Here is a 24,543-nt window from a genome sequence, read left to right as displayed (position 1 = left end):
GGCACTTCTGCTTCGCTGCGCAAGTTCTGTTGTTAAAACAAGGCTCAGGTCTAGGTTTTGACAGCACAGTTTTTAATGGAGCCACCAAATCCAGTTTAGCCACGGCAGGATAAATTGAACCAAGAGGTGAGTTCCTCTGTGTTTGAAGAGGGCACGAAAAGGTTCTTCAGGGCATCAGAGAACCGAACAGCAGGGAGGAGGGTAAAAAATGCGGCGGTTTTACAGCACAAGTTTTAACAGTCCAAAAGAACTTAACACAGCTGAACACAGAAAATGTACCGAGGGGGCAAATGTGGTACTTGAAAGAGTCATTGCTGAAGAAAGCAACGCATATGTCATGGTTCTGTTTGTGACCAACGGGTGGCACTGTAGGGCTCTGCCTGCAGCTGCACACCTGTTGGTCATTGTGTCATTAGTTTCTTTGTTTAAAAGGACTCCTGGCACCACCACTCGCTGTCAGGTCATTGTTGCTGTTTCTTTGTTGCTGTGTGCACGTGTCATGTTTTGTTTTCTGTCTTAGGTTTTTGCTGCTTTGGTTTCTTGTGATTTTGCTGGACTTTATTTGAGTCAGTTATTGAGTTAGTTTTTCTCCAGTGTTTTCCTGTTTCCATTTTTGTTAAATACATTTTGGTCAGCCACCCTGCTCCTCCCTGCCTCCCTGCTTTTTGGGGTCATCCAACTACCACCTCGCAAAACATGACAAAAGACCCAATTGTCCAAGGCTTCCAAGTTTGACACCAAGTCCATAAGCAAGAACATGGCCTAAAATATGTCCTTGTTCATGTGTCGGGCCGGTCACATATTGTACAAAATTAAGAGTAAATAATTCTTAAACAGTCTGTCAGAGTTATCAATTAGACATTCATAATAAAGACCCAATGAGGAAAGGAGACAATGGATTTTGGTACCAAATCTCTCGATGGTTGAACGAGGAGAAGCGTTAGGTTTCAGTTCTCTGCACGTCACGCAAGTATCTTCCCGCTCGGCCTCTCATTTATTTCTCATTGGGAATCAAATACATGAGTGTGTCCAACCTAAAGGATGAGAGTTGTTGAAGACACATTGAACTTGTTTGACTGTGTGTGTATGTGAGTGAAAATTACATCCATGTGTGCAATCATTACAAAAACCCCTCAGTAAGTTGGTTGCAGCTGGAGTTGACAGCTCCATCCACGTCTGACCTTGCTCTTATTTTGTCTTAATACTTATACCTTTCCAACCAGCGTCTCGGAAAAGTGGTTGCGTCCGTCAACTGTCACACAGTGCACTAAGCATTCTTTATTATACATGTGAGCATTATTAAAAGCAGAAGTGTTCTTCATTACAGGCAAGATCAATTTATCATTACAAGCATAAGCATTCTTCATTGCAAGCATAATCAATTCATCATAAATATGCAAATGTATGATAACTAAAAAAACAATTAATTTATCACAGTCATTTGCTTGTGGTTTTTCAGGACAACATATATTAATATTAAAATTACCCATGATGAGAATATGATCAAATTTGAGCCTCTTTTTGGCAAAAAAAATTGAAAAGTCATTGAAAAAGTTCTAATTGTGTTTAGGAGGACAGTAAATGACAGTCTAGAGCACAGGGACATGTCCTAGGTGGTGTTTCAGAGCCACTTTGTTTTCATCCATTATGCCATCTTTAAAATACCAACATTTTTGCCAGGACTGATGGGTTTTCCTGTCTTTTTAGGTCCCGAAAAATATGATTCATTTCAGAAAAGGGAGGAAAAAAAAGATCAGAATTGCAACAAAAACAATAGGGACCTTGCAGTGGTTGCTGTTTGGGACCTATTAATAATACCAAGAATAAATTCTACAAAAACAATTAAGTCAACTGCAATTGACTATTTGGGAACTCCTGATTTTGAGTGTGTGTGTACTTAATTACTGGCTGCAATGTGAGTGTAGCAGCCAAGCCTGCAAAACGGACCAATCACAATCTTCACTGTCATTCTGCTAACTTCCAGTCATCAAAAGACGCAGGCCCCCGAGCCAGTCTGACCTTCAGAGTACCGACACGAGTTCTAGCAGGGCCACCCTAACATGGCTCAGGTCACCAGCCTAAATGGTTTAATGTCGTTCCCTCACTTTTTCAATGTATTATGTACATATTTTAGAAATACTTAACCTAATGTATGTTGCATTAGAAGCCAGCCATCTCATTATGTCCCTCCTAACTTGTTGTTTTTGTGTGTTTAGGTTTATGAGTGACTGAGGAGGATGATGACTTCCTGATGATGTACTTCACAATGAAATACAAGCCCTCTATACCTACTTCCTGTCCTCTTAAAGACTGATTGTGACCATTCTTCACATCTGTCTGAGGGAAGCAGGAGAGCAGTAGGTGGTCTATTGTGCAGCCCAGGTATGGATTCAGACAGGGGAATTCATTCCCCCGAAAGTGTTGCCCAGACCCCAAGTCCGAATGCAGAAACCCCAAGCTCCAGTTCTCCACTGCTACTTTCACCTGTGCTCGGAGGCCTGGGCCTGGGAGCATTGGGCATCATTGGTGAGGCAGCTGGGGCAGATTGGGAGAGCAGAGAAGAGCTGAGGCTCCGTGAGCTAGACGAAGCCCGAGCCAGAGCAGCTCAGATGGAGAAAACCATGCGGTGGTGGTCAGACTGCACTGCAAACTGGAGAGAAAAATGGAGCAAGGTACATTTTTGACAATTTCATCAACATGCATTTTCTAGTCAGGATTCTAGATTGACCTAAACATTTCTAAATTAAATCTGTTTATTTATCTTGACTACAGTGATCCCTCGCTATTTCGCGGTTTGTTTATCGCGGCTTCTGTTCATCGCGGATTTTTTTCAAACATTCATAAAAAAAAATAATAAAAAAATTCCCATATACATGTAGTACAGTACTGTATGTGTTGCTCTATGTGACTCGCTGTTGTTTTGTTGACTTTTGCAGCTTTTCGCGGACCGTTTATGGACTTTTTGCGGACTTAAAAAAAAATAAAAATAAAAATTATATGCTTACTGTATTTTGTTATTCATAAACTAACCTAACTTATACATGTTTAAATCTATTAGTATATAGCATAAGTCATGTTAATTACTTCAAAATTTACTTCTACATGCATGTATACCATTAAATTTGGCCTTATAAATATTATGTACATGTACCTATATGGGGGGGTTGGTCGCTACTTCGCGTATTTTCGTTTAGCGCGGGTGGTTTTGGTCCCCATTAACTGCGATAAATGAGGGATTACTGTATCATGATTATTTTTTTCTGAAAGGGGTAAGATGCACACTGAAAGGGGTAAGGCGACACAAATCGAATCTGAACTGTAAATAAAATAAACACAATATAGTAGAGAGTAGGGCTCCATGATTATGGAAAAAACTAATTGTTTTGACTGAGACTGATTTCAAAACTAAGTATTTGTCCAACTATTAAATATCAACTACTCCAAACTATCATCATGTTCTTATACCTGTTCATCCGTGCACGTTGAACACTTGATTCTTGATTTTAAACTTGACCGGCAAATTGGTGCAGTTGTTAAAACTCTCTGCTCACCATCGTCATCTGTACCATGTGAAAGAGTATTTTCTAAGACTGGGGAGCTGGTGTCTAAGGGGAGAAATCACCTTGAAGCAAAAACACTCCTAAAACTTTTGTTCCTCAATAAAAAATCATAAACTAATCCTTTTTTTGTTTGATTTCATGATTTAACAGTGAACAAAATTTTTCCAGGAAGTTAAAAATTGTAACTCAAATTTGCTATATTTTACATACCAACTCAGTTTAGCATTTACACAAACAAGGAATTTCTTTTGATTTTAATAACTACAGGGGTCACTATTGGGTGACCAACACAGTATCAATACAGTGCCGACACAGTTTGTGTAGTGTGTCATCGTACCATCACTGCTGACATGTCACTCAGTAATCCGACCTTATATACTGGAAGACATCAGGCCTATATGACTTCATAAAGGTAACGTAATTAAGGCCCGCAGCAACATCAGTAACACTCTAATCTACATGAAAGCAATTGTGTGTTGTCAGAGTCTACCATCGTGCTAGTTAGCTCTTGCCTTTCAGACTCCACTCTGTTCTTACAGGCTTGCTAATCAACTAATCACTTGAAACCCGTCCTGCTCTAATGAGGACTATCATGGAAGTTAATGGAGAAAAATCATCTACACTTCTCATCATTGCCTCTCACAGCCAAGGGGCCAGAGACATTTATCCGATGCCGACTCATCTTTCTGCCAAGAGAACAAATCCAAGATATTTTATTTCTAATTTCTGATTGCCTCATCCGAGTGTCGTTGGAGCTGACATGTATAATTACAGTAAACATTCTCTAGTACGGACTGTGTTTGCGCTGTCCAATCTGTCCTGATAACAGAAATTCCTCATTTGGGAAATGAGCATGGTACATGTCCTTTATGAACCTGCAAGTATGTTGACAAAATGCACGTGTAACAACACAATCAATAAAATACAAAAATATACTGTCCAAAAACTGTTTATATAACAAAAACGGCAATACAGGTGTATCCAAAAAAAATCACAACAGTAAAATACGTACAGTATTTTAATGTTTATATTTTTCTGTCTTGGGAAAAAAAAAGTGTCTATTTTGGATTGTTTTGTTGGATGCATTCTTTGGTTTATGACGATGTTTGCCTGCGTGTCATACAGTTTTCTTGCTAGTTGCCAGTAACTGTCCCGTTGATCACCGATGTCTGGTGATTCTTGTGCATACTGAAGGATTTTTGTTGCCATTTGCATTGCTACCTTGCTGGATGGTGGCTTGTCATCAGGAGTTGAATCAATGCCTTGTTTTTTAAAGTTTCGTAGATTTGCGTCTTTCCGACTCCAAGTGTCTCCTGGATGCTTTTTACTTTGTGTCCAGCCTCGCTCAAACGAATGCATTTCACTCGCTCCGCTACAGTCATTACAGTTCTTCTACGTTTCGATGCCATGATCTACACGACTTAAGTGAATAAAGTTAAAATCTTTCGCAATTACAGTAAAACGCACGCCAATAAAAAGTCACTTACACGTCATCGTTTCGAATCTGATGAATGAAAACGCCGAAGCGAACACGTTTCTTCTGTCGTGTCGAGTGGGTGCTGCTTTTAAGCGAGTGCCGCGTTCTACAGGACGTAAGTAAATAAAGTTAAAATCATTCACAATTACAGTAAAACGCATGCCAATAAAAACTCACATACACGTCGTCGTTTCGAATCGGATGATCGAAAAACGCGAAGTGAAAACGTGTCTCCCGTTGTGTCTTTCCGTCGCATCGGGTGGGCGTTGCGTGTATTTAAGCTCCCGCGGCATTACGCCTCCATCCGGATTACGGCTAGTAATAATAATAATAATAATACATTTTATTTATAAGCGCCTTTCAAGACACCCAAGGACACTTTACAATCAAAAACTATAAAACACAGTACGGGTTGAGCAGCGGCAGCCAGACGCGCCGGCGTTCACTCAACCCCGAAAGTCGGAAGAAACCACAAGGGAAGGAGAGGGGGAGGAAAAAAAACACACTCGAACTATACTTGTTTTGAGGATAGTTTGAGTTAGGCAAAAAAACTCCTGCACAAGCATATGACAATTACAACAGTTCACAAGACATGAACAATGAAGGCGATGATACAAGGGAGTGTATGCGCGTGTGATCGTCTGGTTGTGTGTGAGTGACAGGCCTAGCTGCTACGTCAAGGTAATCTCATGGAGACGGTCCTGGCTTATCAGACTATGGCCGAGAAGCAGGGGGTGATGGTCGGGCACTAGCTTCCATGCGTACTTTCATCAGGGGAAGGTTGAGATAGCAGATGTTGTTTTGGTAGCAGGCAGTCCAAGAATTCCAGACAGCCTTGAAGTCCGTGGCTTGTGTCTCTTAAATGGCGTCGATCAGCCAAATCCGCGATTTCTTTCAATATTTGAGCACGAATTCCAGTTTCACCAAGTTGTTGCCCATCTTGCAGTGCCGTTCCAAAGCCGCATCAGTTTTGCGGTTGAGCACAGTCTAAGTCTGAGTGTTGGACATCCGCACTTTGCCATCCTTAGACCGGCAGCCTCTTCCAATAGAGTCGCTCCCGTCGGTTGAATTTTCGATAGATCAGGAAACTGCTAGCGCCAAACAGCAGCATACCTGTTATCAGAAGGCCGATAATGTAGATGTCTTCCACATCCTCAACGGACAGTGTTGACAGGCACACCATTCTCCACCTCCTCCAGGGATCTAGGGTGTACCCAGCAGCAGAAGTCCCCAAGGGGCAAGTAGGCTCCCCACTGCCTGCTCTTCTCGTCGAGAAAATGTTGTCGATGGCATCGAGAGACCAGCCAACCAGTTCCATGTTTGTTTTTAGGATGAAAATACTAGGAAAGTTAGACAAAAGACAGCACATGGGCTGAGTGGCGAGCAGGGAAGGGTGGGGGACAGGAGCAGAAAGCAAAAGCGTCCGCCTTCGTCGAGAGCCAAGCAAATTGAAGTGGAATTTCCGCTTACGTAAGTTCCAGTAACATGTAATATCGTAGTCAAAATGTTAATGCATAGGTTTTTATTACGGGTGAAGGATATTCCTTTTCATAGAATTCCGGGGATGGGAATATTTACTGTATATCTGTGCAGCTCACCTTGTCAGCCTTTCACTGGTGTCTTGACCTATTGCATGAGAGATCCATAAGACTAGATTTAATGCTGGGTACCCTAGCCACAGGAATATACATTACTGTGGCTGGATTTTTAAGCTTAATGTTCGGCGTGATGGAATCACCTTTAACTAAAAATGCAGGAGCCAGTGGAATGGGACTGCTATGTTTCTTAACAGGTTCAAGCGATGCAAGCCACTTGGGGCTAATGCTAAACAGGCTAGTGGGTCGGCAACAAACCATACGATCTGACGCCACATTTATTGTGACTCCCCTTATCTGACGAAAACGTCCCTCGAGCAGAGAAATGAGATCAGAAGGAATTGATGGAGCACGAAACCATACTTTGTTTTAATCACCTGGTAGACCAAGGCACTTCGAGCAGACGAATAGCCATGGTACTCCGCCGGTGTCCAAGGATTGGTGTGTCGGAAACTAACCTAACTTAGCTAGAAACTAGTCTCCAAAAGTAAAATGTAAAAACAGCTAACACTGTGTCTGTGATTATAAAAGAATAAAAAGAGGCAGAATGAAGCTTCTTTTTTCCTGGTGAGAGAGTATGTTCTTTCATTTAGGAGATTTATCAGTGAACACAATATCCTGTAGGTCCTGAAAATGTCGAAATGCTTGAAAATCATTGACAGTGAATGGGTTAAAATGGGGGGGGGGGGGGTGAGATTTTAGAAAAGGGGAAATAGTTATATTCACGTTCCTGTAACCTATTACTTGGGTCTTCTCTTGTATTTGGATTCAATTGATTATTTCATGGTCTTGATGTCTTTGTCATACACATATCAAATTGGAATGACAAAAATACGTGTGAGCATGCAGAGATTTTAAATTGATTTGAGAACTGTTTTGTCCCAGGTTCGTGTAGAGCGTAATCGTGCACGTGATGAGGTCCGCCAACTGAGACAGAAGCTGGATACTCTGACCAAGGAGCTGACCAGTGTTAGACGGGAGCGTCAGGAACTTGTATCAGAGAATGAGATGCTACGAAAGGATGGAGTACCGCTTCACAGTGATTTGACAGCTCCTCTTCGAGTCATAAGTTCTGCCTCCTCCCCTGCACACCACGCCCCTGCTTTTTCTACCTCTTCCTGTCCATCCATTGCACCCTCTTGCCCTACATCGTGGTCATCTTCAACGCAAGTTCATACTGATTACAACCTAGACAAGTTAGATGAGGAGAATCCTGCGTCTCCAGAGCCTGAACCGGTGAGGGACATGAACGCACAAAAAACAGGTCAACAAAAGGTGAGATTGCGCTTTGTATTTTAAGATTTTCTTTCTTATATTTTAAACCAGTGCTATTATTACATGTATTATCACTTTGATTTCTAATATTCACACTTCTTGTCATAAAAGACTTCAGTTTACCTCATGAGACCTAAGATTAATTGGCATCAACTCCGATATTGCCACTCAATATTAGGGCTGGGCAATCAATCGAAATGTAATTGTGATTTTGATTGTGGCTTCTCACGATCATAAAAACATAATCATTGAAGAAAAATGATTCATGTACTGAATGGCTTGTTGTCTTTGCAATTTCTTACATTTGGGGCTTTCAGACCCCAGGAAAAATCACATTTTAAGGGTGTGGGCTGTCTTGAAGAACGCTGATTAATTGGTTGAACTTGAGGGTGTGCAGTTGTTGCATTGACAGCCTCCTTAAGCTATTTGCTCATTGCTAGTGTCCACTTTACGAGCTGTGCTATCCTCATTAGTTGCAACATTTAAGAATGGATCAAAAGTGAACGCAAAGGTGGACATACAGAGATGTATCGACTCGTCTAAGCATTTTCAGAGGATGAAGACAACCACTGCAACTTATAATTGATGACAAGGAATGACCAAAATACCAGCACTGCCGAGCTGGGTTAGCTAAAACATGGCAAAACAAGTCCAAAGAAGCTGGAAAGTTGAACTGGACCCGCGCGAGTGCACAGATTGTATGACAAACTCAACAGCCAATGCAGTGAAAACAAAGGTACCGTATTTTCACAACCATAGGACACACTTAAAAGTCTTACCTTTTCCCCAAAATGGACGGGGCGTCTAATAATGCTCAGCGTCTTGTCTATGAGTTGTGAATACTGTTGTGTGACTTCTGCTTGACTGACTGATGTTGCGACGACACCTTGTTACATAGAGCAAAGGCGGATGAAACTGAAAACAGCACGCGAATGTTAACGTGGCAAGGGTGGGCATTAAAGAGGACGCTAAAGGCACAACCCCAGTAAGTGTATGTCAGTGTATATCATATGAAGTACATGCATCCCGAAAATGACACCTACGAAGAGAGCTTATGATGCAAAGTTTAAACTGCAAGCCATGAGTTACGTGGACGACCATGGTAACCAAGATAATTCCCGATCAACTAAGCCATGGTTCTTGGTTATTTCGTTTTATGAAACGGCACCATGTACTGTATCCATCCGGACAAGGACGACCGTGGCGCAGCAACATTTCAAGGAAAAGCTGGTCAACGTCCACTCCTACTGCAGGAGAAAGTGTAATGTTCTGCGTTACTTGAAATAAAGACGCATTCTTCGAGGCTTTAATTCTTTATTCTGCCGCTTTATTCTGTGCAAAATAGCATTGAAACCTGCGAATCATGATATAAATGCTTTTCTTCAGCAAAAAACATGCTTTTTTGCTGATTCGATTCTCTTCAGCAAAAAACATGCTTTTTTGCTGAAGAGAATCGAATAATAAAGTGTAATTGCACATCCACAACAGCAGTTGGCAGTGGAGCCCTCAGAGAGTGTGCAGAGAGTATTAGCTCTACGGTGTATTTTTTTGTTTTGTTGTTTTGCAGGCGATATGAAGTTTTGGAAAACAAACCCTCAAGTGACAAGATGAAAAGAAAGGCAGAGAGAGACAAAGATAATGAGACAAAAGAAAGTCACCTGAAAGCTAAAACATGGAAATATGACGAAATGAATGCAGCGCTCGCTTTCTATGACTACAGTGGGAGACGAGGAAAGACCGGTGTGTTAACTGTGCCTAAAAAACGATACTCCGGAGAACCTTAAAGAAATGCGGAGGAACAGGGTCACAATTGGAGCCAGATGGCTTAGCCTGGCAAACCACATCCCCTAAAAACGTCAAGGATACAGCTTCAAAAGAATTTAACACAGCTGAACGTGGAACATGTACAGAGGGGTCAAATGTGGTAGCTGTGGCACCTTATCAATGAAAAACTGAAGGAATCTGTTGCATTTGGGTGAAGAGTCGGAGCAAATAGGCGAGGCGGTTTAAGTACAGTATCAATAGTTTTAAATAGTACGGGGGTTTTGGCGTGAGTTTAGCTTGAATTAGGTTTGATCAATGTTCTCTTTTGGCCTTTTTAAGTGGGGTCTGGTTGTTATGCCAGTCGTCTTTCCAGATTTGATAAGAGCTGCACTCCTGTTTTGCTGCGTGAGTTCTGCCGTTAAACCAAGACTATTGCACTTAAAACAAGTCACTCCCCGCAATAATCACAAGTGCCCTTAGTTGTCTGTTGTTGCTATTTGTTTTGTTTATTTTTGTTTAACATATTTATATATTTATGCATTATGTAATTTTAAGTAACTTTTAGCTGTGTGTATTCAATGCACTTCATGGTTGCACTGTGGTTGAGAGAGGAAAGTAATTTCATCTGTGCTGTATGTTACACATAGAGCATATTTGACAATAAAAGCTGACTTGACTTGAAGACTTGGGTCTAGGTTTTGACCGCATGGTTTTTAAAGGAGCCACCGAATCCAGTATAGCACAGCAGAATGAGTTGATTCAAGAGGTGAGTTGTGTGTTTCAAAGGGGCACGCAACAGCTGCCGCTGTTGGGAAAGCGCTTTATAATTCAGCATGTATTGTATTGTAAATGTTATGAAAGGCATCAGAGAACCGACCAGCAGTGAGAGGGTTAAAAATTATTGAACAGCAGCACGCGATAAAATTACATCAAAGAAAACTGTCCTGTGTTAAGAAATCACATGAAACGGTTCAGAAATGGGAACTGAACCGTTTTTCAGTTCCCATTTTAGCTTCACCAGCTGTGCGTGTGATCGCGGAAGAGGTCAGCCGGTATGTGTTAGAAACAGAGGCAACATTTTCTCACCTCCGACGTATTGATGAAAAACCAACATAGATTGACGATCATAAACCAGTAGAGACTCAGTTAGAATAGCACCAAGCAATTTGAATAGAAAATAAAGCTGAAGCAGCAGAAGCATTGCCACACACACATTCCAAGCACTTTTTTTTTATGCAATCCACCCACGTTCATAATTAGACCCATAGCAATGAGTTTATTTTGCAGTTACATTAAGAATGGCTTCGTTGGGCCCACTTCAAAATTTTAATTGAACAACCCAGGTTGAACATTTCACCAAGAGGTACCAAAGGTTGAAGCCCCAAAACCTACAAAAAGTGTCTGAAGCCCTTCTCTAAACTCAAAAGGAAGCCGGGCATTTTTAATTTTCCTTGAAATTTGGTCTCAGTTTTTGCCTTTTTTTTTTCGAGATCCATCCATCCATTATCTGAGCTGCATATCCTCATGAGGCTCGCAGGTTTGCTGGAGCCCATCCCAGCTGTCCTCAGGCAGAAGGCAAGCTCCACGCTGAACTGGTTGCCAGACAATCATAGGGCACACATAGACAAACAACCATGCACACTCACAGTCAAACCTCGGGACAAGCTAGAGTTTTCCATTAACCTTCAATACATTTTTTTGGAATGTGGGAGGAAACCAGTTTACCCACAGAAAATCCACGCAGGCATGGGAGGAACATGCAAACATAGGTAGGCCAAAGCCCAGCATTGACTGCTGTACTCTGAGGTGGGCGTGGTAACCAGTCGAACACCATGCTGCTTATAGAGGTCATATTTGATCAAAATAGCTTTTATTCTTACTTACTCCATAAAAAATAAAAAAAATTCCAATGCAGCGACTGCTGTAGAAATTATCATTACTATATTTAGTATTAGTTGTAGTTATAGTTGTAGTCGTAGTAATTGTAGTATCTGATCAGCGACTGCTGCCAGGTCCATGTTGTTTTTGTAGAAACCATTGGGGCCTGATCAGTGACCACATTGTACAAAGTACACATACAGACTTGTATTGTTTCATTTATATGGGAAGGATTTGAGTGGAAGGGGTCCTCGTTTTATGTTGTAAGTTTGAAATGTTTTACTGTTGAGCACTTTGAGTTGCACTTTTTTTAAACATTTTTTGAATGAAAAGTGCCATATGAATAAAGCTTGGTTGGTTGATTGATTGAACCTGAATTTGTGCAGTCTGACAGACGGGCACAGTGTTGGAGCGCTTTCACTCGAAGTGCCATTTGGAGTATTAAAACTTGCACTTGCACTGTACGACCTGATCAAATGGAAGCATTTAAGATAAGATAAGATATCCTTTATTTGTCCCACACTGGGGAAATTTACAGTCTACAGCAGCAACATTGGGGGGTAGAAAGAAGAAAAACAAAGTGTTAGCATTCACAAAAATAAATGTTTCAGTTTCAATGTACACAGTTCAATCAAGTGCAATATAAATATAGATATAGATAAGGTGGCTGTTTGTTGAACTGAACAGTGTATGGATTCATTAACATCTTATTTCTGATTTAGTCTTGATCAATTTTACGTTGTTCAGGTGTTTTCAATACATGGTTGTTTGTTTTTTATTTTGTACCCACAGGAAATGGAGCTCTTTCAGTCTGTGTTGAATATACGAAGTCCAGTTGGCGACACCGAAGGGGCCTGGGACAGTCAAAGTGGCCGTGGTGGCATTAATCCATCTGGTACACGCTCTTCTGGTGTGAGCCGGCAAGAACGCAACAGGCAGTTGTGGGGTGATATAAGCACCACAGAGGACGACTTAAGCAAACTCCATGCTTTGCAACTTCGTCTGGACGAGTCCCAGAAAGTCCTGTTGAAGGAGAGAGAGTGCGTCACACAGTTTTCCAACAGTCGCGATGGAAATTGTCAATGGGTTTCATTTATCAATCTCACTTGTACTTTTAGGGTACCGTATTTTCCGCACTAAAAGGCGCACTGGATTATGAGATGCACCTTCATTGAATGGCCCATTTTGTACTTCTTTTCATATATTGGACGCGCTGGATTACAAGGCGCAATCTACACCGCATCCACTAGATGGGGCTACGCTCCTTTTGTTCGACTCGAGAGGCGTTCACAACGGCCTCCGAAAAATGTATCAACGGTCACTTCAATGAAACTACGAAAATTGAAAACAATGCATCAAAACAGAAAATCAAGCGAGGAAATCACAAAATAAATCCTACAGAATTAATTTTGGCATTTCCTTGAGCGCAGCTCCAACAGAACGATCAGATGTCTGTTTAAGAGGGAGGAAATTTCATCTGTGCTGTACAGCACATTTGACAATAAAGTTGTGCTTGACTTGACTTGAGATGTCAGTAAAATGTAGGAGACTAGACTGTCTCAGAAGTGTTATTTATTCCTTTGTTGTGTACTGTATTCACAAAGGAGTAAATCACAAAATAAATTCTGTAGGAAGGCTATAGACTTATTTTGTGATTTCATCGCTTGATTTTATGTTTTGATGCATTGTTTTCAATTTTCGTTGTTTCATTGAAGGAATCGTTAATTTACGTTTTTCTGAGGCGGTCCTGAACGCCTCTCGAGTCGAACGGAAGATGAGAAGGCACGGAGACGGACAAAGATGTACCTGTATTTGTTGAGACTGTGAAAACCATTAATAAAGTGTGCGTTTAAAAAAAAACAACAACACCACAGCTCTCCTTTTTTTGGAGCTGCAACAAAACGTTATTTAATAAAGTAGCGAGACAGTTCACTGAACCAACAGCAAGGTATAACATTGCAAGCATGTCTCCAGCAAGGAGCCATTTTGGGGGTCAACATATTACCGTAATGACCGTCCGTACACAAGACGCACCGGATTTTAAGGCGCGCTGGGAGCCATCCATCCATCCATTTTCCGAACCGCTTGATCCTCACTAGGGTCGCGGGGGGTGCTGGAGCCTATCCCAGCCGTCTTCGGGCAGTAGGCGGGGGACACCCTGAATCAGTTGCCAGCCAATCGCAGGGCACACAGAGACGAACAACCATCCACGCCCACACTCACACCTAGGGACAATTTAGAGCTTCCAATCAACCTGCCATGCATGTATTTGGAATGTGGGAGGAAACCGGAGCACCCGGAGAAAACCCACGCAGGCCCGGGGAGAACATGCAAACTCCACACAGGGAGGCCGGAGCTGGAATCGAACCCGGTACCTCTGCACTGTGAAGCCAAATCGATGACTTTTCGGTGCGCCTTATAGTGCGGAAAATACGGTACACAAAATACATTAATAAACTTGAGTCACGCACCTGTTCAAACAGTGATATTCGGTTTCCACCTCATAAGTTGCTTAATAAGGATGGGTACCTTTCACATTTGAACCGGTTCGGTTTTCGATTCTTGTACCTGGGAATCGATGCCGGTACTCAATAGTACCAATTTTCGGTGCTTTTGTTCTGTTGTTTGTGGTCATAAATGTTAATTTATTTCACATTAAAATAAAAATAATTTCAATTTAACAATTATTTTTCAATTTGTACAATTTGACAAATCATGAATTCAAAGCAAACGAGTCAGAGAGAATGGAGTAAAAATGTTTAACATTTTCCAATTAATAAAGTTTAATCAATACAATCAATAAATTCATATGAGAAATACAAAGTTCTTTGCTCTAAAAATGCAAGGAACGAAGTCCAACAGTAAAACAAGACAGGAAAGGAAATAATGATATCTTAAGTTCCACAGTTGTTTTTCAAGATTTGAAGGCCTGCCGCACGAGTTCGAAACCAGCTTGCACTAAAATTTGGCAGAAAATGACAACTGGCAGAGAATGTGAACGAGAACAAAGAGAGTACCATATTTTCCACACTGAAAGGTGCACTTGATTATCAGGCGCACCTTCGATGAATGGCCTATTTTGTAATTTTTTTTCATATATAGGACGCCCCGCACTTTAAGACGCAATGTACAATGCATCCACTAGATGGAGCTACGCTCAAGGAAATACTAACAGAACTGTAGCAACGGCACTCGAGTGAAGTGTGTCTCAGCAGTCCATAGTACGCTGCTCTCTGCTGTGAGCGCGAGCACGTATGCACGTGGTTCAACCAATCAGCGCTGACGCAACCACGTCACAGATCAAAGAAATTTGAACAAACAACAACAGCTAAGCTTAGCTCTTGAGTGGCCTTGCTACACAACAATCAGATGTCAGTAAAACTTGTTTAATAAAGCAGTGACACAGTTCACTTAACCAACAGCAAGTTACAACAGTGACTCGTTAACAGTGAACTCTTTGCCACTGCTCTGTTTCCGTGTTCAACTGCAGAACCCGATCGCGTTACTTTTGAACTCTGCATTGTAAGCATGTCCTTTAGCAAGGAGCCACAGCACATTTGACAATAAAGTTGGATCCAATCCAATCCAAAAATATATATATACATGTATATATATATATCCAATTTTGGGGTCGACATATTACCGTAATAACCATACACAAGGGGCATTGGATTTTAAGGCGCACTATGAGCTTTTAAGAAAATAGAAGGCTTTTAGATGTGCCTTTTAGTGCGGAAAATACGGTAATTGGAATCAAATTCGTAATTTCAATGTACCTGATGCAACATGTAATGCTCGCTACATTTTGGCCACAAGCTTAAGCTACGTATCGTTCTAAAACATAATATATGGCTGGTGTCGGGTTAAAATCTTGTACAGTACCTCCAAAATAATGACTTTTCAGGAGACCTGAAAGATGACATGATTGTTCAACCATTCACTGTTATGGTTCTGGATCAGTCTGGAACAGAAGATCTCACAAACACAGAGCAGGATAAGATTGAGGACAAAAATAGATTATTTACAAAATAAGGTGGCGAGACCAACAAAGTAAAACAAAACATTGGTAACAAATAACCAGGAGAAGAACGAGACTCACCAAAGTGCTTGCAAAAGGCAAGGGAAACAATAACGCAGAATCACTTGCTGAAAAAAGATAAGGGAAAGCCAACTACAAGTAAGACCAAAACACACTGAGGATAATGCTACAAACAACATCAATGCAAAAATGGAACAAAACAATGAAATTCTTTACAAGACTATGACTAGGAGCGAGATCGTAGCAGGCCTAGAAAACAAGCACTTGGACGAGAGTCGTGAGCAACGCGAATTATCCGTTGATGGTTTGGCAGTCCCTTTTAACATGTGAGAGATGATGATATGATGACACACAGGTGCGGAACGGAAGGGAAAGCCCTTCTATGCCACTGACCAATAGTATTGATTTTTGAAAAAAATATTACATTAACCAAATTGTCACTTATGAGGTCCAAGTTTAAAAATTTTCTCGGAAAAAAGTCCAATCATGGATGTTTCACAAAACTAATTTTATTGAAAATACCACCTGTCTGTCATAAAATGTCATAAAAACTAAGAAGTACTCAATTTTAGTAAGAGGAAATGCCTGCAAAAAAAAGCCTAAGAATAATGAGTCAAAAACTATAAGCAGATCCAACAAATCTAAGTTAAAATTGTTGAAATTCTGTGAATTAGTAGATTACAGTATTCTGCAATTAATGATGAAAGTTCACCAAAAAATGAGCAAATCCCATTCAGAAAAGATTTGAAAAAAGAAAGCAAACTTGAGTTAAGAGGAACAGAGATTATAAAAACGAAATTCAGGACGAAACCGATTGGAACATTGTGTTTTTGTAAAAGGAATCATTTTATGGAACAATCTTAACAAAGAAATCAAAGAATCCAAGTCAGACATCACATTTAAAGAACGAAACGAAATGAAAGACAGTATGTGAAAGAAATATGAAATGTGTGCATTTTGTTTGATTGTTTTACCATTGTCATTTTTGTTCTCATGAAAGGCATGAATTGAATTGTAACTTGGGAACTAAAAAGTAATGTGACTGTCTGTCCAGCTGTTTCTATCTATCTGTCTATCTATCTATCTATATATCTATCTATCTATCTATCTAGATAGATATATATAGATATATAAATTCCTCGTTTCACCCCTCGGGGGGTGTCCGTCTCACATTCAGCTCGGGTCCTCAACCAGAGGCCAGGAAGCTTGAGAGTTCTGCGCAGTATCCTTGCTGTTCCCAGGACTGCGCTTTTCTTGACTGAGATGTCGGATGTTGTTCCGGGATCTGTTGCAGCCACTCATCCAGTTTGGGGGTCACTGCCCCGAGTGCTCACTTTTACCTTCCAGGCTCTCTCCAGCTCCTCTCTGAGCCCTTGGTATTTCTCCAGTTTCTCATGTTCCTTCTTTCTGTTGTTTCCATCACTTAGGGTCCAGTGGTACATCTCATGTAGGGGCTTGTCCTCCCATGATGGTCCCTCTTCCAGCACCTCATCCTCTGTTCCCCATTGTCTGAGACATTCTCTGAGTATGTGATCCATTGGAGCCTTCTCCTTGATGTATTCATGGAACTTGGATGTTTCATCCTGGACAGTGGCTCTCACACTCACTAGTCCCCGGCCTCCTTCCTTACGGCTTGCGTACAGTCTCAGGGTGCTGGATTTGAGATGGAACCCCCCCATTCATGGTTAGGAGCTTTCGGGTCTAAACATCCGTGGTCTGAATCTCTTCTTTTGGCCACCTTAATAGTCCTGCAGGGTATCTGATCACTGGCAGGGCTTAGCTGTTTATTGCCTGGGTCTTGTTCCTGCCATTGAGATGGCTTCTTAGGACTTGCCTCACCCCCTGGAGGTATTTGGCTGTAGCCGCTTTCGTTGTGAGTTCGAGGTTGCCATTGGCTTGTGGTATACCGAGGTACTTGTAGCTGTCCTCAATGTCTGCTATTGTTCCTTCAGGGAGTTAGACCCCTTCAGTGTGGACGACCTTGCCTCTCTTAGTCACCATCCAATGACATTGCTCAAGCCCGAATGACATCTCGATGTCACTGCTGTTGATCCTCGTTGTGTGGATCATGGAGTCTATGTCCCTTTCGCTGTTAGCATACAGCTTTATGTCATCCATGTCGAGGAGGTAACTGATCGTGGCTCCATTTCTGAGGCGGTATCCATAGCCTGTCTTGGCGATTACTTGGTTTAGGGGGTTCAGTCATATGCAGAACAGCAGTGGGGAGAGTACATCACCTTGGTCTATTCCACATTTGATCGACACTTGGGTAATTATTTTTTTTTGAATTTTTTTCGAAATGCACGAAGGTGTGGCACCCAAATTTTGTGGTATGCTATACAATGACAATAAAGGCGATTCTAATTCTGATCATCCCGCAGCAGCTCATCCACAAACTGGACCACCTGGGGCTCAACACCTCCATGTGTAACTGGCTGCTGGAGTTTTTGACGGAGAGACCACAGGCAGTACGGGTTGGCACAAATACTAGCACCATCATGATGAACACGGGCGCCCCCCCCCCCCCAAAAATATGTGCTGATTCCCCTCCTCTTCACTATGCTGACCCATGACTGCACTCCCTCATCCTGTTCCAACCTCTTTATGAAGTTTGCAGATGACACGACTGGTGGGTCTCATCAACAATAACAATGAGTCAATAGGGGTGAGATGAGCAGGCTGGCCTTGTGGTGCAGAGGCAACAATCTCCACCTGAATGTGGAGAAAACGAAGGGGATTTTGTGGACTTCAGGAGAACGCACGCCCAGCATGCTCTGCTGACCATCGACGGTGCCGCAGGGGAGATGATGAGTAGCACCAAGTTCCTTGGTGTGCACATCTCTGAAGACTTGTCCTGGAGCCAAAATACCACTTCACTGGCCAAGAAAAGCCCACCAGCGCCTGTACTTTGTCCGCAAACTGAGGAGAGCAAGAGCCCCGCCCCTCACGAAGCAGACATTCTATAATAATAATAATAATACATTTTATTTATAAGCGCCTTTCAAGACACCCAAGGCCACTTTACAATAACAAAACAATAAAACACAATACGGGTTGAGCAGCGGCAGCCAAACACGCCACCGTTCACTCAACCCGGAAGTCAGAAAGAAACCACAAGGGAGAGAGAGGGGGAGAAAAAAACCCACGCTCGAACTATCCTCATTTTGAGGATAATTTTAGTTAGGCAAAAAAAACCTCCTGCACAAGCGTATGACAGTTACAACAGGTCACAAGACATGAACAACCAAGGCAGTGATACAAGGGAGTGTGTGTGCGAGTGATTGTCTGGTTGTGTGTGCGTGTCAGGCCGCAGCTGGTACGTCAAGGTCTTCTCATATAGAGGCATCATTGAGAGCATCTTGACCAGCTGCATCGCCATGTGGGACGGCGCTTGTACAATGTCCTGCCGAAAGAGTCTGCAGCGCATTGTGAGAGCAGCTGAGAAGATCATTGGTGCCTCTCTTCCCCCACTCGTGGATATTTACATCTCTCGTCTGACCCGCAAAGCCATCCAGGTCGCAGGTGACCCCACCCGCCCATCTCACAGCCTCTTCGACCTGCTGCCATCGGGGAGGAGACTGCGGTGTCTCTGTGCTAAAACCAGCAGGCTCAAAACAGTTTATTCCACCAGGCGATCAGAAGACTCAACTCCCTTCATGTTTTTCCTGCACCCCCCCCCCCCCCCCCCCACAACCCTGCCTCCCTCAACATCTGTCATCGGATTATTGCACTTCAACAATTCACTACCTTGGCTTTAACCCACAATAATCCCAAGTGCCCTTGGTTGTCTGTTGTTGCGATTTAATGTTTATTTGTTCAGATTTATCTGCCATTATTTTTAGCTGTGTGTTTCAATGCACTTCAATGTTTGCACTGTGGTTGAGAAAGGAAAGTAATTTCATCTGTGTTGTATGTTGCACATAGAGCATATTTGACAATAAAAACTGACTTGACTTGAAGTGTGGTTTTCCACATCCTCATCGAGTTCACAATGAAGACTCTTAGGGTCCTTTTGACCTTACACAACTCCAAGCATTCAGTGATCCATGTATGTGGCATGGAGTGATAGACTTTCTTGTAATCAATCCAGGCTGTGCACGGTTTGGTATGTCGGGATATGCAGTCTTGTGTGACTGTTCTATCAACCAGGAGCTGATGTTAGGCTCCTCTGGTATCTCAACCAATGCCGTTCTGTGCTTCGCTCAAGTATTGATCCATGTGTCCACTTACCTTAGCCGCAATGATGAGCTTCCATGTTGTGGGGAGACAGGTTATTGGCCGATAGTTGGATGTGGGTTCATTTGTGCTGCTAGGCACTCATGGAGTGCTGTGAGTTTCTTTAGCCAGTAGGTGTGGACCATGTCCGGGCCTGGTGCCGTCCAGTTTTTCATATCTGAGACTCTTTCCTGTATGTCTGCCACTGTGATTGTAACTGGGTTCTGTTCAGGGAGGTTACTGTGCTTCTCTCTCAAGGTCACCAGCCATTGTGTACTGCTGTTATGTGCGACCTCCTTCTCCCATATGCCTTTCCAGTACCTTTCAATTTCCAGTCTTGGTGGGTCTGCTCTGCTGGCAGAACCCTGCCACCGAATGTACACTTTCGCAGGTTGTGTTGCGAACAGCCTGCCTATTCATCTGGCCTCATTCTCTTTCGTGTACCTCTTCAGATGACTGGACAAGGCTTGGAGCATTTATTTGGCAGTTTCGAGTGCTACAGGTATGGTCACCTGGATGTACCTCCCAGGTATCGGCCTTTTCATCACACCTCTCTGGGTCTCCGTTAATTGACTCACATCTTTCCGAGCCACCTGGATCTTAGCCTCCAACCATCTTTTCTATGGTGTGTAACGTATGTCATGGCTCCTATGGTTGCTCTTGTAGCCAAGCATCTCAAGGATCACTGATGCTGAAGGTTATCATTACGGTAGGATCACCCTCAGTGCTGCACAGTTTCCATGAGACTTTCAGGTGGTACTTCACATTGCCATCGTTTCTAGTTTGGCCAGCCTTCATTCTCGCCATGAGTTGCTGCCTCGCTCAGCATTTCATTGATTGGGGCTTGCCTCCTAATCTCTGGTATAACCTCCTCCTCCTCTGATCTGGCAGCCTGGGGCCCTTCACCATGGAATCTGTGTTTGTGGATGTTGGAACACCGAGCTACTAGTTGTTTCGTGGTCAACCGTGACTGTGGGTTTCGAAGTAACCATTCAGCCCACATTCTCTGTATGTAAACCCTCTGACTAGGGTTGCTTGAGTAGTAGCATTCCAACCGAGACATGTTATCGCATCTCGCCCATCTCCGCTTTGTTCCAGTAGCCCATTTTTCATCAAGGTGCTCTGGTTCCCCAGTACCTGATGCAGACCTTGTTTGGTCGGGCAACGTCTGAGTTGTCATTCGTTTTATTGTCTCATCTTGGTATGAGGTAGGCATTCGTGTGAAGGGTCTTGCCCGAGGACCCACACTGGATGATGTTATGTGCTCATATTGCCCCAAGCGGGAATCGAACCTCAGTCTCCCGTACGCCAAACTGGTGCCTTACCAACTGAGCTATATAGCCGCTGATAAGTGTGTGTGTGTGTGAATGTGTATATGTGTGAAAAAACGGGTCAAAAATTCTTCCAAAATCTCAACATTATTATGAATTACACAGGACAATTTGAAATTCTGCGACCGATTCATGGAAGTTGTCACTACTGATTTGCTTTCGCGGGCCACATGACCACCTGTGATAATTTATTTCTCTTAAATGTTTTTGTCATACACAGAGACAACCTTGCATTGAGTAAGAGCATTGAGAAGCTGGAGACAGAGCTCAGTCAGTGGAAACTTAAATATGAGGAGCTCAGCAAGAATAAACAGGAAGTCCTAAAACAGGTAAGGCACACGTTTTCATTGTTGGACTGGGAATGATATTGCTCCCAATCGAAGCTTTTACGTAATGTCCCGAAACACATTACCGTATTTTCACAACTATAAGGCGCCATTAAAAGTCTTAAATTTTCTCCAAAATGGACATGACGCCTTATAATGCGGAGCGTCTAGTGTATGCGCCGAGTTCCAACGCCTGACTGAGAGCACCTCTGGCCGACACGCTGTTTATATCGAGAAAGGCGGAGTGAGTGACGACAGGCATGCGGAAGTCCGCCAATGAGTGAAGGGTGGGCGTGTAAGAGGACGCGAAAGGCACGTCCCTAGCAGGTACCAGTTGCCAATGAGGTGAAGGGTGGGCGTGTAAGAGGACGCTAAAGGCACGTCCCTAGCAGGTGCCAGTCGCCACTGAGGTGAAGGGTGGGCGTGTAAGAGGACGCTAAAGGCACGCCCCTAGCAGGTACCAGTCGCCAATGAGGTGAAGGGTGGGCGTGTAAGAGGACGCTAAGGCACGCCCCTAGCAGGTACCAGTCGCCAATGAGTGAAGGGTGGGCGTGTAAGAGGACGCTAAAGGCACGCCTCTAGCAGGTACCTGTCGCCAATGAGTGAAGGGTGAGCGTGTAGGAGGTGAAGAGAAAAACGTGAGTACATTGTAAAATGGCTAAATAAAGTACAACCGAACTCAGTTTTGCTCCCGTTGCCTTTTTAAAAACGTGTATTTAGCGTGCGTGCATACATGCCGTATGTTTAAGCTGGCGTATGTTTTACCATGCCTGGCTGCGCCCAATAATACAGTGCGTTTTGTGTATGTGTCAAATACAGAAATAGCACCCCTTACTGAGACTGTGCCCAACAACACGGTGCGCCGAATGGTCGTGAAAATACGGTACTTTGATGTAGGAATGCACGTTAACTGTTTTTTACCGATAGCTTCTTACTTCTCACCGATACAATAACCAGAGGTGAGCATTCCATCAGTCCTGACAGAAGGTCTGTCAATAAGTCACTGACGGACACCCGTTTTGCTGACGAATGACCTGAAACTTCCAAAAACTGACGGACTAAGCGCTGACGTAAGCTGGTTATCCATTAATGCAATTGTCACGAACCGGATCAGTACTGACATACCTTCTCAGACCGTCACAAATGGATTCCTGGCCGGACCAGGGGCGTGGTATGCAAATATCGGGGGCAGTGTTTTTCTTGTGTTTTGCATATGCAACAATAAAAGTCAGACTGGAGGACAAGGAACTCTGAGAGTGACCAACTATCGTCGTTTGCTCTCAGAGATCCTCTTCCGCCGATCAGAAAGACAATCTTCCCTGTGTGTCGAGTCATTTGATTAACTTTGTCCGAGTAAAAACTCTGACAATGCCTGTCTTACGCGTTTGTTCACTGGGCTTCGATCGGACCACGTCTGCCTCACAGTAGGGAGGTCCAGCCTTCCTGTGTGGAGTTTGCATGTTCTCCGTGTGCCTACCTGGGTTTTCTCCGGGAACTCCAGTTTCCTCCCACATTCCACAATTATGCGTGATAGGTTGCCTGAACACTTTAAATTGTTCCCCGGTGGGATTATGAGCACGACCAGTTGTTCGTCTAGGTGTGCACTGTGATTGGCGGGCAACCAGTTCAGGGCGAACCCCGCCAACTGCCCGACGCCAGCTGGGATAACCCCAGCACACACGTGCGGCCCTCTTGAGGCTATGTAGATCAGATAATGGATGGATGGTATTGGAATTATCCAAAAGTAATTCAAAGCTACATTACTTTATCATCTTGGCGCTTGGCTTACTTTACCAATTAAATTTTTAACATGTAACTATTAACTGTATTGGAATACATTTTTAAGTAACACTCCCAACCCTGTGTAACTCTACCACAGAAAGTACCAAAACCAGAGAAGAAGCTTGCTCATTGTAAACAAACTCAAACAGTGTCAGTCAGCAAAGACAAAGTTATCACAAAGGTAGGGAAAAACAGGGCCAGAGCACATTGTACCCTGGATCACAAGCAAGATTTTAAAATTGTCGTCAGATTTTCAAAACCTGTGAGAGGTTCCATTATTCCTGGGGAAAGTTAAATTCTAAAGTAGAACTTGGAAAAATGGCTAACTTGGCTAAATCAACCACAACAATTGGTACACACACACACCAAAAAATCCCTGCCTCAAAACTATGGTAATCTTTTTTTTGGGTCCATACGGAGAACTCCAAATTTTTTTCTTTTGTCAAAAAAGTGACAGTTTGCCTTGTAATCCGGTGCGCCTTATGTAGAGATGTTGCGTTTTCAATTTCTCATCTTTTACTTAAATTCCTTCCTTTTTACTTTAACTCATATCATCGCAAACAGACGTCTGTGTTCTCATCATACCTGGAACTACTTCCTGCTTCCATGTCTCATGGGAAATGTAGCCCGAATAGCCAAATGCTGCAGTCAGACCAAATAAAAGAAAAGATCTTGGCCTACCATTCAGCGTTTCAGGAGGTCAAGCAGTGCACCATTAACACTGTGGATACTGGAGAAAGGGCGCTGCTGACCTCGATGGGGAGAACACTTCAAATACCTCTTCAATTCCACCAACACACTTTCCTTATAGGGAGCAGAGTCTAGGGACTCTTAGGTGGGCCCTCCTATATCTGGGGTTGAAGTTACTGAGGAACTTTAAGCTCCTGGGTGACAAAGCCCCAGATGTGAATGCGGTCTGTCCGCAATTCCGAAAGGCTCTGGATATGGTGGGGCTCTCCTAGTGGGCACACCTCTGCAACATCACGTGGACATCAGGGACAGTGCTTCTGGATTGGCAGACTGGGGCGGTGGTCCCTCTTTTTAAGAGGGTGGACTGGGGGTTGTGTTTCACCGACAGAGTGATCATACTCCTCAGCCTCCCTGGTAAGATCTATTCAAGGGTGATGGAGAGGAGGGTCCGTCGGGAAGTCGAGCCTCAGATTCAGGAGGAGCAGTGTGGTTTTCGTCCTAGCTGTGGAGCAGTGTACCACCTCTCCATCCATAGCAGGGTCCTCGCGGGTACATGGGAACTCGCCCAACCAGTCGACATGTGCTTTGTGGACTTGGAGAAGGTGTTCGAT

At 43.1% G+C, this 24,543-nt stretch overlaps 1 protein-coding gene and 1 pseudogene across 4 annotated transcripts in view; one reads left to right on the top strand and one right to left on the bottom strand.

Moving 5' to 3' along the window:
- The window catches only part of ccdc102a (coiled-coil domain containing 102A), a 76,322-nt gene that overhangs the window by 11,579 nt on the left and 40,200 nt on the right, over positions 1 to 24,543 (top strand). For all 4 annotated transcript variants that reach the window (XM_086106204.1, XM_086106202.1, XM_086106205.1 and 1 more), the window contains exons 2-5: positions 2,217 to 2,672; positions 7,518 to 7,907; positions 12,342 to 12,589; positions 21,355 to 21,463. In XM_086106204.1, coding sequence (XP_085962330.1) covers positions 2,385 to 2,672; positions 7,518 to 7,907; positions 12,342 to 12,589; positions 21,355 to 21,463 — 1,035 coding nt within the window. In that variant the 5' untranslated portion in view covers positions 2,217 to 2,384. The remainder of the gene's footprint in view (positions 1 to 2,216; positions 2,673 to 7,517; positions 7,908 to 12,341; positions 12,590 to 21,354; positions 21,464 to 24,543) is intronic.
- LOC147207097 (uncharacterized) lies at positions 19,681 to 20,983 on the bottom strand (annotated as a pseudogene).

The sequence above is a fragment of the Hippocampus guttulatus genome, chromosome 3 (genome assembly GCF_054856545.1).
Source record: "Hippocampus guttulatus isolate MCC_2025c chromosome 3, RoL_Hgut_1.0, whole genome shotgun sequence".
Taxonomy (NCBI): Eukaryota; Metazoa; Chordata; class Actinopteri; order Syngnathiformes; family Syngnathidae; genus Hippocampus; species Hippocampus guttulatus.
This window is presented reverse-complemented; position numbering and strand designations above follow the sequence as displayed.